General features: G+C 41.7%; 1 protein-coding gene and 1 long non-coding RNA gene across 8 annotated transcripts in view; one reads left to right on the top strand and one right to left on the bottom strand.

The window, feature by feature from the left end:
* LOC148413593 (protein phosphatase 3 catalytic subunit alpha-like) overlaps positions 1-18,675 on the bottom strand; it is a 28,473-nt gene extending 9,798 nt beyond the window's left edge. Inside the window, exons 1-7 of one of the 7 annotated variants that reach the window (XM_088431112.1) lie at positions 18,556-18,675; positions 18,166-18,397; positions 8,259-8,459; positions 5,243-5,367; positions 3,683-3,794; positions 1,429-1,574; positions 244-383 (exon numbers count right to left, since the gene is read on the bottom strand). In XM_088431112.1, coding sequence (XP_088287238.1) covers positions 244-383; positions 1,429-1,574; positions 3,683-3,794; positions 5,243-5,367; positions 8,259-8,459; positions 18,166-18,310 — 869 coding nt within the window. In that variant the 5' untranslated portion in view covers positions 18,311-18,397; positions 18,556-18,675. Of the gene's footprint in view, positions 1-243; positions 384-1,428; positions 1,575-3,682; positions 3,795-5,242; positions 5,368-8,258; positions 8,460-16,626; positions 16,990-17,578; positions 17,847-18,165 lie in introns of those variants that run through there. The other 6 variants (XM_088431110.1, XM_088431113.1, XM_088431109.1 and 3 more) reach the window with 6 other exon arrangements.
* Positions 1-19,800, top strand: part of LOC148413592 (uncharacterized) — a 38,483-nt gene that overhangs the window by 17,706 nt on the left and 977 nt on the right. The window contains exon 2 of the long non-coding RNA XR_015867583.1: positions 1,218-1,304. This is a non-coding gene — a long non-coding RNA (uncharacterized LOC148413592). The remainder of the gene's footprint in view (positions 1-1,217; positions 1,305-19,800) is intronic.

Below are 19,800 nucleotides of genomic sequence, written 5' to 3' on the forward strand. Positions count from 1 at the left end.
ACTGGCCAAGATTTGTGTCTCGACTGCTAATCCTAGTGATGGTTATTGGATCTTGGATCATAGGAGGAATTCTTCTCTTGTCACTATATTGCCTCAAACCAATAGTTTTGATTTGTTACTTATATTAATCATGATTTTAAAAATTCGAAGGACCGGTTGGCAATCAGGTTGAATCACAGCGAAAGCATAGAACTCGGTTGGAATTTGGACAACGCGGGCTGCGGCGGGGTCATTTGGTTTTACCTATAGAAATAGGAGCAGCCTCGGACTGTGTTGTGTCCAAAGTACTCTTGTGTCTTCTCATTGCCAAAATCTTCAAGTGGGTCTGCCCACAACAAGTCACACATGGGCCCAAATGCCGGAGGCTCCTTGAATCGGTCCAACTAGGACGCACAAAAACACGATAACATAAGTCTTCCACATATGAAAGGTGTTAGGAATACACGTGTTGCACCTCCCCCCACAAAATCAAACATATCAGCAAATCTCATATACATATATCATAAGAAAGAAAAGCAAACACACCACACATACACAAATATCGTTTCCATGGCAACCCCCATCACACAGGAACTAAAGGATGTCACACCAGCAGATTCACCATGGAAACACTGCCAATAGATGAGGAAGTGTGTGTTCTCTCAATATCTCCAGGCTCATGTGTGGAGTTTGTTTCTTGTATTTTATTCACCATGTCATATTTTATTTAGTGGTCTCTATGAAACATCCAGATTGACAACAGAATTGAAATAATAATAAAAAAAATGATTATGTGGCATTCTTGTTAACATGAAAAGTGCCATTTTTATAAAATGTATGGTACCAAAAGTCACCCAGTTACCTCAGTTCTATATACTTTCTGTGGCAGTTGAATGCTGCTAACTTTGCAAGTAAACTAGGAGGAGAGTCAAAGAAAACAAAAAAATTCACACTCTTTGCTAAGCCAAATTCAAACAATATTTCTTCTCAAAACACTGCTGATGGGCGGATATAATATTATTATGTTCTTATAGTCTTTTGTAAGAAGGTGTTTCCAAACTTTAAATATTCTATGAGAAGATGTGAATAAATAAGAATAAATGCATGCAAAGATGAGTCAGGTTTGATGGTTTAACTCAACAGTTTTATTTTACAGAAAAAGAATGATATATTGTTATTATATATATTTGTTTTGATATTGTTTCTGTGTGGTTTACATATTCTGTTTATGGTTGCAGCTTCCTCCCGCAATCGAAATTGGCAAATGTGCATCATACTTTTTGGACAAAGCCAGCAAGCATAGGATCCAAGTGACCCCAATAAAGGTAAGCACCAAAAGAAATACACATGTTCATTATTTTCTTTTTTGAAATGTTTGAAAATGGCTACATTTGATGCTACAGACGCAAACAAGTCAGAGTGATGCAAGGAGATTGTGGGCGTTCGTACTTTTTTGATGTCGTCCAGTGTGTGGATCTCTGGAGACAGGCCCCCATGCACGCAGAGAAACTGCTGGTTCATCAGGGCTGCTAGGGGCAAGCAATCAAATGCCTCCATGCAGGAGTCGTACACCTGCTCCGAATATTTAATCTTACCTGCAAGACATTTGGCGACACAAGTTGAGAGAAACGTTAAAAGGATTTCAGATGTGCTTTGAATGGTCAGCTTGTCACGCAGTGTGTTTCTCATTGGACTCGAACAAAAAGTATGAAATGAGATCAAAAGTAAGACGTCAAAATTTGCACTGTAAATCTCACGTGTCTTTTATTACGAGTTCATTTATTCTCAGATGCAAATAAATAATACCACACATATCATGGCAAGGGTGCAAAATATGCTTTCAACGCTTTATTTTTCTTTTGAGGGTGTAAAAAGTTGACCCAAATAGGAGCATGAAACACAGAGACATTGCAAGGCACTTTGTTTTGTTCTAAAAACAAATCCTCTTTTGATTTGGCAACAATATCGCTTATGACATCCAACATCTTAAAAGAACATTTCACACACAGCCCTGACAATGCGTCGCAACACAAAAACAACATCACTGGATTAAAATAGTGGAGAGGTGACAAAACGTTCAGAAAAGAAATAAAGGGGATTTTGGATGCAAGGATAAAAGGATAATAATTTCATGAAGGTAGAAGAAAGACGTTTGGAAATGATACAAAGAGCAGAAAGGACTGAGGGCAACATTTGTGGGGAGCTGGAGAAAAAGGGGTTGAGGGATCTACTATCAAGGCTTGTGTTGGAACAGTGAAGCATTTGTGTGAGCCTAGACTTGTGTGTGTGTGTGTGTGTGTGTGTGTGTATGAGTGTGTCTGCCAGGAGTGTCATTGTTATCCTTGCGCCTCGTGTATAACAAGAGATCATTACTGCCAGGTGTCAGCTCTTTTCCTCTTTTTTCTTCTTCTTGCTCTCTTTCTCTCTCTCTCTCTCTCTCTCACACACACACACAAACACACACGCAGCAGATGGTAATTGAGGGCGACCACCATTCGCCCAGAGCACCAGGGGAAATTAGCTTCCTCGTTCCCTGGCCAATCAGACACAGAGGAGGAGGTCCCAGAGCCAATCATTGTGGGCCAAATTAATTCGCCATTAATCACCCACTCTCGGACAAGCCTCACAGGCAGAACGAAGTCAGATAGAAGGCACAGACACCATGTGGGAAAGTGTTGGAAGAATGAGATGAAAAAAAAAAATGATTGGCTGAAGGACTGAGCTAGGAGCATATGAACTTTTGTGTTGTCAACACCCCCATTGACACCCTAGCGCCCACTATTGGTGAGGTGCCACAGCTGCGACTGAACATTAAAAAATAATAGTTTGCGGCAAGTTAAAGTACCAGTATAAAAAGAATAGTTTGCATACTTCCCAAAATGTTTTTGTGAACGTGTCATTCTGCATTTCAGCCATACTGTTACAAAGTAGCTAATATGTCACCCACATCTTACTTAAACACTTGGCCATAGTGAGAAGTCGTGGTGCAAATTTACAATATCTCATTATTGTTTAATTCTGTCACCTCAAGGTTCAACAATGTGACACAATCTTATTGAGTCAGCTCAGCAAATGTTTCATTTAGCAGTTAATGGCCCCAAGAAGAATATGAATGCATCGTTTCTGATAATTGCTTGCTTTGATTGTTCAATTTTAATGTACAGTTGTGCAGTACTATGAAAATAAATGCTGCGTTTTTGCTATTTAATGACCTTTTTCACAATAATTATGTTAATGTCATAAGATGGGACCTTTATGGGAGGGGAATGCAATGGATGGAAGTGCACATACCACTTGACCAGGAGTATAGATTTTTTTTTCTGTAAGGTGGCCAGCATCACTACACCTCAGTGAGGGGTAACTGGGTTGGCATGCACAGCCAAGGTTTCATGAAATATAATATTTGTGTCTTTGAAAATTTAAATGTAATATGCAGTTAATATAAATAGAAGGTACGTAGATGTCAATGGGGTCTAAGAATACTGCATGCATGTAAAAATGGCAGAAAAATCACTGTTATTAAAACATGTCCCCTTGTGTGGGGATGGCCTAAAAGGTGGCCTCGGCCACAGCTGGCCACCATGTAGCTCCACCCCTGTACTTGATTGAAAAAAAAAAAAAAAACCACTCCACATAAGTGGCAATGACACACAGGAAGAAAGATTTTATATATACATTTAGAGGGAACAAATGAATTACTCACATTCTTGTTTGAAGGTGAAATATTCCGTCAGATGTCTACATTCATGGTTTCCCCGTAGAAGAAAGAGTGTCTTTGGGTAGAGGATTTTCAGTGACCACAAGTACAGCACGCACTAAAAAAGCAAATGAATGACATTATATGTACATACTGTATAAAGGTGTGTTTATCTCGGTAGATGTTTTCTTTTGTTCGATTGACTCCTCTTGAAAACCATCGCGTGATTTTGGAGTGTGGGAGTAAGACAGAGTGCACGGACAGAACCCACACAGGCTTGGGGTGAACATGCAAACTCCACACAGGAAGGCCGGAGTGAGGTTTGAAGTAACATGTCTAAATCAATGTAAGCAAAAAACACCACAAATTACACTGAACTTCAAATGCAAATAAAATACTAGAAAATAGAAACTGCATATGCCAGCTGAGGTCCGCACCGTAATTGCTCTACATCGCTCCATCTGCCCTTGACGAGTGTAACAAAGGTGTACTAAATATTGCTCTCTGTCAATGACATAACACTCATCTCATCACGGTTCACTTGCCAGACATTGTGATCACAGAGATACCTTTATGCAGTTGCATCAGAGACAAATGGCCAATCCGTTCATTTTCAATTTTTTGGTAGCAAAATCATACAGTATGGGAATGTTGAATACGCTGTCTTGTTTATGTATGGCAAACGAAAGATGTAAATATAGCATTAATCACAGGCACTTTGTTTATGATTTTTTTTTAACAATGGAAGGCAACTTTTTACTATGTTGTGTTATGGTGACCCCCTTGCAAAATTTGCAGGCCTTCATTTTATTAGGATTATACAGACGCTCATTGAACACACCTTTCTGGTAAATAGACTTTCACCTTTACATTCGGTACTCAAAGCACTTCACACTGACTACTCATTCATCTACTGATGACTCAGCATCTGGAGCTACTGTAAGTTCAGTATCTTGGTCAAGGACACCTCAAACATGGTCACAATAGTCAGGCATTGAACCCATAACCTCTCAGTTGGAACATAACCACTCTACCACTGAGACATGCTGCTCCTGTTACATAAGCCGGAAATATAACAAATGATCTTATAAAAAGCACAACATTGAGGAACTCAAATTGATTCTGAATAAAAGACTTTCATTTAACATGGCCACTTGATTAAAATATTGCCTACACCTTTCAGTCTCTGTAGGCCTTCATCAAAGCAAGCTCGAGTGGACTGTCGTGGAACCGCTTTTATACAAGTAGGTCACAGTAAAAATAAGTATCATTTACAATTTTTTACGTCTTCATTCAAAAGAGACCTTAATCGAAAGGGATAAAGTCAAGTTAAAGTTTATGTATAAAGCACTTTCAAAAAAACAAGCTTAAAGAGCTGACCAAAGTGCTGTACACATACTAAAAACCAAACTGAATTATCAAGCACAAATATGATAATAATGAACAAAACAGAATGCTCAGGTTTATCAGACAGAATTTTCAGGTTTTGCCTACTCACAAAGCACAATTAAATGTGGTGCAAAATGTACCGCTCATGTCCTCAGTCCATTGTAATGGCGTTCTTACCTCAATGCTGAAATAGCCCCTGTCCACGTAGTCCCCTAGGAAGAGGTAGCGCGTATTGGCAGGAGAACCTCCCACTTCAAACAGTTTCATTAGGTCAAAGAACTGCCCGTGGATGTCTCCACAAACTGTGAGAATGACAAAAGAAAGAGTGGATAGCAGGGTCAGCGTTACACTCAAATATATTATTTGAATTTGCACATTATGCTATAGTTCCATTTTACAATTCAGTTGGATTTACACTGCAGGTTTAAGGGCCCACTTTTATTTTTATAACTGTATCTGATATTAAGTTACAGATCTGATACAGTGTGGTAAAACTCATGAAAAAAAAAACATAAAAGAATAAAAACTAGGCAATAACAGCACTGAAGTAAACAATAATACACAATATAAATGTGGAATACTGTTGAGCGAGCCTGGGCTGACTTAGCATAAAGTCAGCATTCCGCCACTGGCTGCCGTCAGCATTTGTTGTAGTTATTTAATGATCTTTCACCAGGTGTTTACCTGTATTTGCGTGTTTGAAGAAGGCAGTGTATAAATCAGCAGGCAGTGTATAAATCAGCAAAGTATGATGATTATGCAAGGCACTAATAAGCTGTTTTGCATCTCTGTGATATACATTTTGGACTTTGCGCTTCATGTAAAAGCACGGAACGCTAAATTGAGAATAAAGCACCCGCTGACAGTCCCAGATGGTTTTTGTGATGTGATTTTGTCATCGCAAAATTAGGAAGGGGAAAAATAACGCGTGATGGTTCCCTTCCTATGGAAATCTGTATTCTTTAGTTTCCTGCTAAACGTGACCCTTTGTATTGTGTTGTATTACGTCACACAGAGAAGCTTTTCCTCAAATATGCATGTTGCTTTCATATTCATGTGTTTTGCACTACCATAAATGAACCTTCTTGTTTGAAGCTGTCACATTGCGAAGACATCAAGACTGTATGATCTGCTGGCATGTGACTTCCCAGCCGCCTCGCTCACAATCTGTTTGCTTTCACTTCGTCAAGTTCTCCTCTGCAGCCGCTTTCACTTTAGATTTTTTGCATCCGTCTGTCCCTTAACCTAGTTGCAATCTTTCTGTCTCTTGTTTTGTATCCTGTTGTCTTCAGCAGTCAACAAGCTTCTGTAAACGGCCAAATGTTTACTGTAATTTTTTTTCCATTTAATGGAAGAATATTGAATTTATTTGCCCGTTATTATACAGTATGTACATCCCTAGCTGAACATTTTTTTTTTTGTAATTAGGAAATAACATTTGGACATATAATGAGCAATATTTGTCTATTATTTCCTTGCACAATCACTGCAAATCCTCTCTTCAGGTCACACACACATATTGCATTTCGTGTTGGTACAGGCCCTGGCTGGCCCATTCTAATTTTTTCTTCATTGAGTGAATCCATTCTTGTGTTGATTGGATGTAAGCTTTGGACACAGCTGGAAGATAAAAATCCTCTTCATCTTCAGCTTTCTTGCAGGCTCTTCACACTGCGCCAAAATTGGAACTGGAAATCAAAATGCTCTCCCCCCTTCAGACCTAGTTTGGGCGGCAAAAATGTACAATGCCAAAATGATGTGCTTCTGTCACCACGTTTTTGAAATTGCATTTGTATTGTGTTGCTTTATGCAGTATGTCTCGGCCAAACACACCCTGTCTAGCATTTTTTTTGCACAGCCTGAACTTCTTTTTTTCTTTTGTTAATCCATCCTTATCTGTTCTTTTTAGAGCTTTTCCAGGAAGATTTTCTTTTCCGTTTAGTACCATATGCCAAAGGTTGTACTAATTTGTCACAGCTTTGTTAAATTGTTACTCATCACTTTCACTGACTCAGACAAAAGTCCTTTGAGGTAGATTTGTCTGAGTCAGATTGTTTATCTGAAGAAGAACACAGAATAGCAGATCAATATTTCTTTGCCGGAAGCAATAGGTGGATAGACCTCTGCACATCTTCTATTCCATCTCTACATCTGCCTGTTTCTGAATGTCCCCGGGGAGCGGTACCTGTGAAAACCGAGCAATGTTCCTACACTGGAACAACCCACACAAATTCATCACACCACTTACATTTGCATAAATACACACAAACTGACACTACATGTGCACAGGGATTCACATACACGCATACACATAGTTGTCAATCGTCTGGATGAGTCTGAGTAGGATTGTCTTCTCATCTTCTCATTTTCTATTTTGCTCTCCATCGATCTCACTGCTCCCACCCTCTATAATCTCCTCACTTCATACTATTTTCCCTGTCAAAGAAAATACATGCAGATATTTTGAGGGAAATAATACACCCTTTGTGTCTCAGTGAAGTGCTACAGCGATTTATATTGAGTGCGCGCTCTGTGATTGGATACACAGCATAGGAGGCAACGATATGCAGGTCGAGCACGCTTATCTGTTTGGCTGTGACGATCCATGTTTCCCGTACTTCTGTAGAGTCATGTAGTCGTTTTCTGGCTTTTTTTTAAAGTGAATTAAAACATACGATATAAAATGATTAATTGCTGGAACTGAAACACACAGACAAACTGTACAAGCAAGTCAATGAAGTCTTCTTGAGCAAAGAAAGAAGAATGGATTTTGTGTTGAATTGGGAAACAGACGTTTTGGTGAATGGAACTAGTGTATTTTTTTGTGTATTTTTATATGTTTTTATAATTTTGTGTTATGAAAAGTGTGTATTGTTTTGCTGTTGACTTGTGCTTGCACGTTTTCATTTAATAGCATTATGATGTTTTTTGTTTGAGTAGTAATGTAAATATTTTCTATTTATGTTCATGTGCATGTTTTATAGTTTGATGGTGACTCATTTGCTGTACCGATTTGTATTCCTTAATTTGCAATAACGTGCTTTATAAGCTGATGCACCCTATGATCAACTCAGTGTGTCCTATTTACAAAAATCATGCATACGTTTGCTTACTCCTGATATTCATCAAGAAGCAGCTCGTGCATGGCTGTGCTCATTCTGTTCATGTGCGTTGCGCATCGATGTTCAAATACCTGTTACTGGTGCCTCAATGTCCAACATGGTGCGCTCCTGGCGCAGAATGGCGGCACCCTCATCGATGATGCGCAGGGCCACCGCCTCCTCCAATCGGCCCTCCTTGGTGAGATGAGCTTTGAGAAGGTCCACCCTTGGTCGGCCCTCGGCGTCAAACACTTCCTTCATGGTCAACCGATGGGCCAGAGGGAAGGGGACCGCTGTGGAGAGGGATCATTTCAAATAAGTGTTGGGATGAAAATAAAAGGATTTAACGTGTAAAAAGAAAGCCGGCGTGCAGAGCGGGTGAAAGGAGCACAACATGATTAATTGACGTTTCCTTCAAAAAACTCGCCTTCAAACATTATGAGCCCTCTGTGCTCACCATTATGGAGCTGCGGGCTTTGACTGCGTGAGTTATGGGGGCTAAGGCGTACTGTAATGAAGCAGGGGCTGCCACAGTTATCAGGGTTGCCTGCTCCCGTTCTGCAGTAATGTCTCCCGCCTCTGTTCTGCAGTAATGTCTTTCTTACATAATGAAGGCCCTCAGGCCGCTGCTGGAGCACGGGGGTTGACTGACGATGGGGGTGATACAGCAAGAGTGCACAGCTGCACGTGAGGAGTCACAATACACAAAAAAAAAACAAGGCACGTTGAAAACATCACAATCATAGATGAGCATGCACAAACTCAGTGACAAAAAACTAAACGCAGAGGCATAAAAGGCGTATGCGTGCATCGTGTATGGAGCAGTGGCATTTACATGACTTTCTGATTATTGTGTGAGGGACGCAGGAACACACACGAGATCATATGTAATAAAAAAATACTGTTACACAAAATCCACTGAGTCTGCGAGCCCCATCAGTGCTAACACAGATAATGGCCTAGATCACACGCTAAAAGTAGGCCTGGCGCTCTTTCTCTCTATACACACACACCCGAACACACAAACACGTTCACTCTACCACTTTGTCTGCATTGTGCACTCCTTTTGCCCCGTCTGTTTATTCCGGCCTCTTCATGATTGCTGTGCCTCTCTCTCTCATTTTGATGCTGTTAACAAGAGACAATCTCCTCTGCGAGTGTTCATACTAATGTCAGTCATGATATTTTAATGTGAATTCCACACTCCAAGAAATAAGCTGTAAACCCTCAATCACATGGGTACGTCCAGTGCTGTAACATCATTCATAATCATACCTATTGGTTAGTCGCACAACTTTTGAATGTTTGATCGGTTTACTGCAAGGAGACAGAATTGCATGTAAAGGGACTGCAGAAGCAACCGTGACTATAAGAACACAGCACCCAGAAAGACAAAATGCAGGTCAAAGTTTAGGGCTGGGAAAAAATTTGACCAAACTGGGTCCTAATGCAATAATGGATTATAACGTGGATGTGGCATACCACCACAGTACTGTACTTTGAATGTCGCTATTAAACACCATCCATTTTCGATTGACGCTTAGACTTATCCTTACTGGGTTGCTGTCGCTGTCGCGCCTGAATTGCTCTTTTCGGGCTAAAACCATGTGCAATAACAACCTATTGTTCTGGCGACATCTTGTGGCATCAGCTCCCCCAAAAAGTAAGCGATTGAGCATCTTTTTGTCCAGCCATAGCCGTGTCTAATAGAAAAAAGGGATTTGCCACCGCAAGAATCTTTGTGGGTGGGCATAAATTACTTGCTTGTTCTCTATTCCAAGCAAATAGCAGATGTTGGCTACACTGTAATTATGACTTCAAGGAATGAACAAACAGTGCACAATGAACTGCACAGTAGCATAAGATGTCGTCACACGTGCAAGAAGGCAAGCTCATTTACTGCTGAACTTCAAGTACTTGGACTGTAAATACTGTGCAAGACAACAGGCATTAGCTAGTGCATGAAGACGCACTACAACTTACAGTAATAGCACCTCATGTTTCAATAAGTAGGCCATTACGTCACCTTAAGAGTGAATACAACACATCAACACACCGGTGCACCCTGACACATCCCAGGACACCAACCGCTGCCAAACTGGAGAGTCTGTTTTCCGTCACTGTATACCGAGTGCTAAAGTCGTCTTTTCCTTTCAGGTAGCGGCTGATTAATATTTGAAAAAGTTTGTGCACACCAAAATGTCAGGGAAAGTGGAAGAGTGCAAGTTACTCAAGCATGTGAATTCCGAGGCAGTTCAGAAAAACAATAGAACAAGCTGTGATCTGTGTGTGACTCAACTTCATAGTCGCATGATGTACAGTGCTGTTCTGTGCTTGATTGCACCATACTGTTCTGTCCTAGTCCAACCAAAAAACACAAGCCATTACACATACGGTAGATGCGCTCAACAGGTGCATGTTACTGGTTTGAGGCAAAAAAAATATAAAGTCTTTGTGTGTGCAAATCATAAATGAAGGGCCCAATGTGAAAAAAGGGCAGGTACAGTATGAGACTGTACCAGACACAGATCTGGAAAAGAAGCTATACTTGGGAAAACCGTTTGCAGAGGAAGAAATCAGCACCAATAAAAATCTACCATGAATGTCCTTTTCAAACGACTGCTGACCTTTTCATTGGCACAAAACACAACGCTCTTTTTTCGTCATTGTTCCGAAAGACATAAGGATTTGAAGTTCAGGGTTGTTCTTAATCACTGCCAAGTCCTCCATTTATAATGCATATTTGGCAGTGTTGCCTTTTCTACCCACATAAAAAATGTCCATAACTCTTATCATGAAATGTCAACTTACAACTAGTTGAGTGGCACTTTTGTCATGGTAGCCTTTGTCGCGTGTTTGTTTCCACTGATCATCCATAAGATGTGCCTACGGCTTAATTGGAGTCTACTTGTTGTTAATTCTATTGATTTGATGAATTTGGTTGGTTTGGAAGTTATGAATGTCTCCTTGTGCATTGTGTGGTATTTATCCAGTATCTTCTAACATTCCAAAACCATGTTAAGTCAAGTGAGGACTCTAAATTGTCGACTTTTGCGATTGTAAGTATGAATGGTTGTTTGTCTACAGAAAAACTACTTGTATTGCTTCTAAATCGATCCGAAAATTATTTCTGAAAATATTTATAGTTTTCAATGATTGTATACTGAGCATACAAATTGCCAAATTAAATAATCATTGCAACTATGTTAAAGGCCAGTTTGACTGTTGACAAACAAAGCTGGAACAGCGGACATTGCCCCCAAATCATGTATTCAATTCATTGTATATAATTTTGAAGTCCTGGTAAATGAGTGTAAATGTATTTAAATGTAACTATGTTGTTTGCTTATTTTACATAGAAATAATGATAATTTCTCTTGAAAAGGGGGGTAATTATTTCCAACTCTTTCAGCAATGACAGATAAGACCACTTTTAGCTACTTCTTTCTGCCTCTGAATACCCTTTTTCAATCATTCATGTTTCCTGTAGTTTATGTCCTTGGGCTTACTCTCCACAACTGAACTCCCAAGTGTGGAATCTATTAAGTGAAAAAGCTGCCAGCTCAGCCCAAAATCTTAACAGCACAGAACAGAGGACAAGCCCATGACATAGCTTTCAACCAAAGCCCCTAAATTTGTTTGGGCTGCTCAAATACCCTAACTGGAGCAGAATTTGATCAGAATCCACCCTCCCATTATTTATAATGGATAAAATCAATTACGGGGGATATTTCATTAGTTTCAGCATCATAGGGCTAACGCAGCAGGACGTGAAAGCAATGGAAAACCGAGAGACGGCTGACATGACTAAAGATGTCATTTAATTTTTGTGTGAACAGAAAAAGGGTCTAAAAGCATGTCACATATTTCATACATAACACATCAAATTTGCAATAAGACATGATACTTTATGTACAACAGACAAGCGAGAGTACCTCATTGTTGTGTCTGTTGTTCATCTACGCACATCTAGCAGACTAAAAAATGTTTGTCTGTATATAAGACACTAGATGTAAGTTGCCTTCATCTCACTAGATCACACACCTTCCAAGATCCTTCAATCTGTTGCTCCGCATGAATAAATAAAATGGGAAGAAAGGGGGATGAAAGAATGAGACCAAGCCATTAAAGGAAAAGCAGAAGAGCAAAACCGGAGTGAATAAGCTGGGACTGTGTGTGTTTGTGTGTTTATCCGCCATCTTTGCCCCACATCAACTGACAGGACCATGAGCATCTAAAGGTGGTGATGGTGGTAAGGGAACAAGCAAAGAAACGTTTGAAGTCATTCAATTAATGCACACTACACACATGAAGAGCCATCTGCGTACACTCTCACACACACTCACACAAACAGAAACAACAGCTCATCCCCTAACAGCCTGCCCTCATTAGACAACACCCTTCTCGCTCTCTGTTTCCCTCTCTAACCCTCTCTCTGGAGTGCCTTCCCTATAAATAGACAGTGCCCTGCCACCCTCCCCACAGGGCACACACAGACCTGTCAAGGTATGACCCCCGGCTCACGAGACAGCACGCAAATCTGACACATTTATGCTCCTAAAATGAAGTTCACACAAGGCCTCGGGGCAACCGTGAGGGAATGGGGCAGCATGTTGCACTAAAAGGAAATATGCCCAGTGCCCCAAGCCATGCCAGAAGTGGTGGTTTGCACTTGCATGAATACATGCATGCATGTGTGCAACTGTGCGCATTAGATACCACCAAGCTTTGATGAATTGATACATTTGTATATGTGCAATTAATTAACTTTGACTAAATGAGAATTTTTTGATAGTCTAGTATTTTCATGAGTTATGCCTGGAGACATGTGTGAAATAAGTACAGAGGTATTTTTAAATTCTTAATTCTGTGTTTCACCCACAGTTTCTATCGGTCATGTGGTACAATGTACATACAGTTCTTGCTCTCCACATTTTTCTTTTAAATCAACATTTTTTGTGAAGAGGTCTTACTTCCTGGTTCATGTAGGATGTCAAGTAGCCTATATTGTGAAGTCAGCTTGGATAGGCATGAGCGATCTCAAAAATTAGCTGCATCAGCTCAAATCTAAAAGGAGGTCTGTGGGGCAACTTCTTCCACCCATTTCATGTCTGCCATACTTTCATACAGAATTGTCACATGAAGAAACCCCAACTTTAACAAGCAGTGTAAAGAGGGCTAGCAAATCTTGTGTAAATAAATTGTGTATCTCCTCCTTAAACTGGATCCTGAGCACATTTCAGTGGGTTTTCTCTTTCCTTAGTTTATGTCTGTCTGACATTCTAGCAACCCACTGCCCCAAGGTTGTGCCCAAAATTCAAATACACTTCGCAGAATCGGACCAACATTTTAATGTGCAGCTCTGGACATTAGGCAGCAGTGATTGAGCCATTTGACCTCTTCCTCGGAACCAGCAGCCAGGCTAAGATAATAATTTAAAACAATTGTATTTGATTGTAAAAATGCTTCTCTTCAAATGATTTTTGTGATTGAAAAAAAAACAGACCAAGATAAATGTCATGGGTCAAAAATGTACTGATAAGTGTGATTATATATGCATAAAGTGAAGATCACTAATGTGCCATTTGGATTTAGTTAGTTGGTTAGATTTAGCTAGTTCCTCGGGTCAGACAGCCAGTAGTCACATCTCTATGGCTGGGACTTTTGTACAGCGAGTTGAAATGATGCCCTGACTCATGCTGCCAACCATAGTTGTGCTTACAAACCAAAACATGCACTGTTCAGCTTCGGCACAGATGAATGATCTATGCCTATAGAGGAATAAAACATTTCTATTTGGCTTCCTTGCCTATCCTTGCACCTTCTTATCCCTCTTCGAGGCATTGCGTCAACTGAGCCTGGAACGACCACACTTATTTTCCTATGATGCCACAAAGCAGCTTGGTCGTATCGGGTATTCTGTTTACACTGATAAGAAATGGATAGAATACAGAATGGGCCCTGTAGTTATGGAGCCACGGCCATAAAATGGCACATTGGTGATGCTATTATTTGATAAAGCTTGCTCAGGTTTAGTTTCAACAAGCAATGCCCACATTTTATGATAGCATCATCAATCTCTGCAGCGTTGAGCCGGATCCTTTTGCAACTAAAGACATAATGGAGGAGGAGAGATTCATTTGAATGCAATCAACATGCTTTATCTCTGCTGTGTGTTCTGCCCTCTTTACTATTAACCGCTATGCATATAATGTTAGCTAATATTATTAGCCAGTTTCTTGGAATCCATCCATTCATTTTATGGTGACGGTATGATGTAATCTGATGTATGGACTGTCCATTCATTTTCTATAGCACTATTCCTCATTAAGGTTGTGGATGAGCCCAAGCCTCAGCTGACTTTATGAGAGAGTCTGACCTTGTGGTGAACCAGTGGTTGCTTGCATACAGACAAAAAATCATGCACACTCACATTCACATCTAAGGACAATGCAAATTGCAAACAGCAAGGCCTAAGCTGAGATTGAATGTGGAACCGTGAGGCAGAAAAAGCTGCCGATGTATGAACTAGCTTTATAGTATTCATTGGTTAAGGGTGAAATAGTATTTCTCAGCACTAAAACGCATTAAGAGTGGAATTGTAATTTTTGTATGTGATTCGGGAAGGTGCGAAAAGATCAATCTCCTTATTGTGCCTTGCTCCAGCAAGACTCCTTTGTGCCCTTTTCACACGGTCTCCTCTCCCTCTCTCACTTCGCCTCGCCCCCACACTTTCTGTCCATTCCTGCGGGTATGCTTTGTCCTCTGGCTCCATCTCCACACACTTCTATCTGACAAACAGCACTAAAATACATAACATGGAGACTCAGTCTACTCAACTAAGTCTAAATGACACCGTGCTGTCTTCATGACTGATGTCACCCCCCACCATCACCAGGTGTGATGAATTGCTTTGTGGTGTTGCTCTGTTTGTGAGTCAGTGTGCTTTCTGAGTGTGATTGTGTATGTGTGTGTTATGGCTAATGCATGAGTATATATGCTGCACAATTGCTCTGATTTGGAGGCAGCTGAGCTCTGGTGGCCCAGATGTTTACAACACAGAAGGAGAGTAACGGTGCAATATGGGAAAGGGAGTCAGTTAAGGAGAGATGGAATCAAACATCCATCCTTGGGTCCATTTTCTATACCATGCTAGAGTCTGTCACAGCTATTGAGGTCACGGTACATCCTGCACTCATCAGCAGTCAATCAATGTTATTTATCTACCCAAAACACCCGTAAAGTGTTATTTCCCTTCATTGGGGCAATTCTAAGAATCCCTTTCCTATTTTGCACGCTCAGCATCGGCCCCGCCTGAGCAGATAATAAGGGACTTCCGTTCTCGAGTCTCTCTATGTAACGTCACAGTGAGGAGGAGGGCCTTCGTACCGTTTCTACAACGTCCTGCCGCCCATGCAGTGTAAAAAAACCCCACATGATGCTGTGCCTATTTTTACTTTCAGTTTTACGCCAGAGTTGGAGAAAAGAGATTTTGTACAATGTTGTAAATATTTTATTTATTTATTTATTTATTACTGTAGCACATGTCGAAGAGTTGAAAGGGTACGTTTGGAAGCACACGTCAGGACCACCAGCAGGTGTTTCTGATCCCGTTTATAGTTCCTAGAGTACACTTACATACATGACAACAACAATAAACAATTATCATTCACTAACATGCAGCAACTGGTCTGATGCTGTAATACACATGTATAGCAGGTATCCACATCAATTGAGTCTGACGGAATTTTTTTTTTCTTTGCCTTGTTGTGCTGGCGCATGCCATCAATCCATTATTTGTAACACTTATACTGACGTATGCCAGCTGTCTGCAGGAAGAGCACGAAGCTGAGTACACCATAAGTTGGTCACCAATCAATCACTTGGCAGGAACAGATAAACCATTCATACTCAAATTCAAACTGACGGACAATTTAAAATAGGATAAAATTATGATTTAGTACTGATTGGTATTTCTAACTTGCAGTCATGTGATCCAGGTTCCAATCTCTGTACTAATGTTAGACTTTTGTGTACAACATTTCTGTTGATTACATGAAGACATTATTATTATTATTATTATTATTATTATTATTATTATTATTATTATTAAAAAGATCTTTTAACATTTTTTAGGGTGCTTGGATTTACTTTAGGAATGCTACGACACCTCTAAAAGGGGGCTAGACACGCCTCTGGACACGATGCTTTCAATGACGCTCGGAAAACTGTGTAGCATGTTAAAGGGGAATTTAATCGTTTTAATGTCTGTGAAGTATGAGGAGGGAGGCAGAGAGGACACCATCAGGAAGTGAAATGTAACTTAGCCCCTTCCAGAAACGCTTTCAGGGAAGCAACCACCTATCCACGATGCTGCCCCAAGGGGAAACCATTCAATATTATCAGCTTTTTCAGGAAATGCAGATTGGCTATCCCAGCACCGCCTACGCACATGCTTACCTAACCTATACGACCACATCCAGGCAATTCCAAATGTCTACGTGAAAAACTGCAAGCCCCCCTCCCCTCCTTCTGAGCTCAACGCACGTACGGAATGCCGGGGCATGCCCGAGCGACGCGTCCAGCTGTCAGATCCGCTCCTTCCGGCAGAGGGACCTTGTGACTTTATTACGAGTGGGTCGACCAAGCATCGTTGCATGTGACATAGATGTTGCGTGTGTTTGCGTGTGCGTGAAACATGTCAGCCTTGTAGTGGTGGCTACATTCGCACGACAACACATGCAAAGCTCCCTTCCTATAGCCAGGCATGCGTAAAGCACCAACACATCCTCGCTCATCAACACATTAAACATTCCATAATCCAATGATGCAATAACACCATTAGTGTGGCACGAATTGCCGTCGTCATCTTGGCGGCGGGCTCTCGCTTCTGCAGCCCAGCGCATCCTCTCACTCCATTTTGTCTCTCATTTGACCGTCAGGGAAACATGAGGGGTAGCCAAGGAAGAGACTGGAGGAGCGGCAACAAACGCAACCACTCTCCAACGCGCAGGCCTTGACGAAAAGACAAACGTGGGGGGAGGGGGGGGGATTTAAAGAGCCACGGTGGGGGTGCCAAGCTTTATAGACGCGAAAATACGTAAGGATGCTGCACATTCGGACTGGAAAAGTTTTGACTGTACCCTAGCGTTTATAAGCGATCGATCACCTGACTGTTTCTAAAAATAAAACTAGACCGCCAATGTAGGCCAGCCATTGGAATAAGCAGACACGCGCACACGCATAAACATGACGTCCACATTAACAATTCAGCATATGATAGGCAGAAATGCTGTAAAATGCCCCCGTAGCAGCATCCTTTCTTCCCTCCCTCCCTCTTCCCGTCGTCGCAACATCATCCCCGAGACCACGTTCACGGCGCACAGCAAAAAGCGCGGATTCAGTCCTTTACCTTTATGTCTGCCTTTCGCTGTCATCGTCACACTGCCAGTCGTTTCATTGGAATAAGACGCTCATCTCTCCCACTCGTTGGCTTGTGCCTCCCCTCTTATCACTCCGTGGGTGACTCTGGAGGGTATTATTCAGTAACAGCCAACCACCGCTAGGAGTAGTGCGCGTCCACGGAGCCCGTGCTTTGCAAACCCACCTTCCCCTCCTCCTCCTTTGGAAAATGGGGTATTGCCTCGTTGACGAGTGAATTCTAATAGAAAAACGAGGGGAAGACCCTTATTGTGTTGTGCGGGGTTGAATACCCCCCCCCCACCACCACCACCACCACCACACACACACACACACACACACACACACCTCTCCACCCACCACCTCTCATCTCCCGCCCTCTCCGAAAAGGTTGAGAGGCAGGCACATGCACCGTGACTTTATTCAGTGATAAGGTGCTACGATAACAAGCAGGGATGAACACAAGACAGCGTGCTACATAAGAGGAAGAGGCGGTGAGGAAGGGATAATCACAGCTGAATCAGTGTGCACACGATTTACAGTTGCCATCAGTGGCCGTGCAGCATTCGCCATGCCTACATTTGATCAGCCGGTCCGCTGGACTTGCGTTGCAGCCGGACATCCTGGGGATCGGAAGCGAGGGGGACTGTGTGTGCAGGAGGGGATTGGGGGGCGTTCTTTGATCTTCTGTCACACACTGTGTTGTCGGGTCCTCCTTCTGCATGTGTCGACGATATGCGCGGGCGCAGGCTGGTGCAGTAGCATCACTCGGCGGAGTCTTCTCTCGGTCGGGGGAAACCAGATGTTGTTTCTAAATGTTGGGGGTTGGGGAGACAGTTAGCTCGCGGCTGTTGGGGTGGCATGCTTGGTCCCGGATTTGTTTTGGGTGAAGATGCTGCGGTTTGAGGGAAAGGAGAGATATGGGTGTAGACGGTTATCGCCAGGAAGAAGAAGAAACCCGGAATCTACCTCTCATTGACGCCCCTGCAAAGAAATGATGTGCAACTGCCTGTTCAGCAACACCCCGGAATGGCGAGAGAAGGAACTCCCACGCATCTTCACGCTCACGCGGGACTACTTGCATCGACACACACACGCACACACACCCTGACTGCCATCCTGTGGCGATTTACACTTAGTACAGGGTTTCCCTCCCACACACACACACAGATCCGACGATTGTGCCTGTGCGGGTTTTTTTTTTTTTTTTTTGCCAAGTGAAATGTCTTCAGGCATGCAAATAAAATTCCAAGCAGAACCGGCAAAAGTACATATACTAAACCCACAACCAAGTTTTGCAAGGCTACAAATACACAGAAAAAAAGACCAATTTCTACTGCCACGTTTTATCCCGTTATTTGAGTAACATGTAAACATCTTGGCGTACAATTGCCTTTCTCGGACACTTGGGCTGGAGTACATCTATAGAACGAGGATTGAGGTTCGGGTGGGTAACTCACAAACATTCGTTGATTGTAATCGTTAGAGAGTAAAATGTTGCCTACAAATTTTACTGCGTGTATAAGACTGCAACTAACAATCCTTTCAATAATCGATTAATCCACTGATAATTGTTTCGTTTCGTAAATTGTCAATGTGTGTCATCTAGTGGTAAACTAAAAAAATGCAAAGATTTTGAAGCACCTGCACTACGGCCACTCAAAGAGAAACTAATACAAAAGTATACTGCTACTATTACTACTACTACTACGACGACGACAGCACTACTACGACAGCAGTCGTAACCGTAACACACATTTAATTCGCACTCTTGTCCACATGACTTGGAAAAATATAAAGATCATCACAATATGTTTTTTTTTTTTTCACACAAACTTAGAATATGTCAAACCAAGCCAGGAACCATTTGCAATCCTTGCCTTCTCCCTTCAGTGATTTTGTCTGGCTAATGTGTCAATGAAGCTTTGGGGCATCCCGGAATTCGTTGAAAGCTGACACAAAAACACCTTCAAACGTTTCACACTTAGGATATAAGATTTAGATGTTTGTGTCATCTCTTCATTTTATTGAAATATTTAATGTGTTACAAAATGTTCATGAATTTGGTGGTCCCCTTGTGGCCAGGAGGCCTCTTAATTCACATCTGTTCAGAAGTAAACATACACATTTTGATCTGCTGCTGAAAAGAGCTCAAAAAGCGTGAAACTGCGCCGGAAGGCGCTATTGACGCATCGGAGGCGACAGAGTGGGACG

The sequence above is a fragment of the Hippichthys cyanospilos genome, chromosome 13 (genome assembly GCF_059441005.1).
Source record: "Hippichthys cyanospilos isolate Australia breed blue-spotted pipefish chromosome 13, RoL_Hcya_1.0, whole genome shotgun sequence".
Lineage (NCBI taxonomy): Eukaryota > Metazoa > Chordata > Actinopteri > Syngnathiformes > Syngnathidae > Hippichthys > Hippichthys cyanospilos.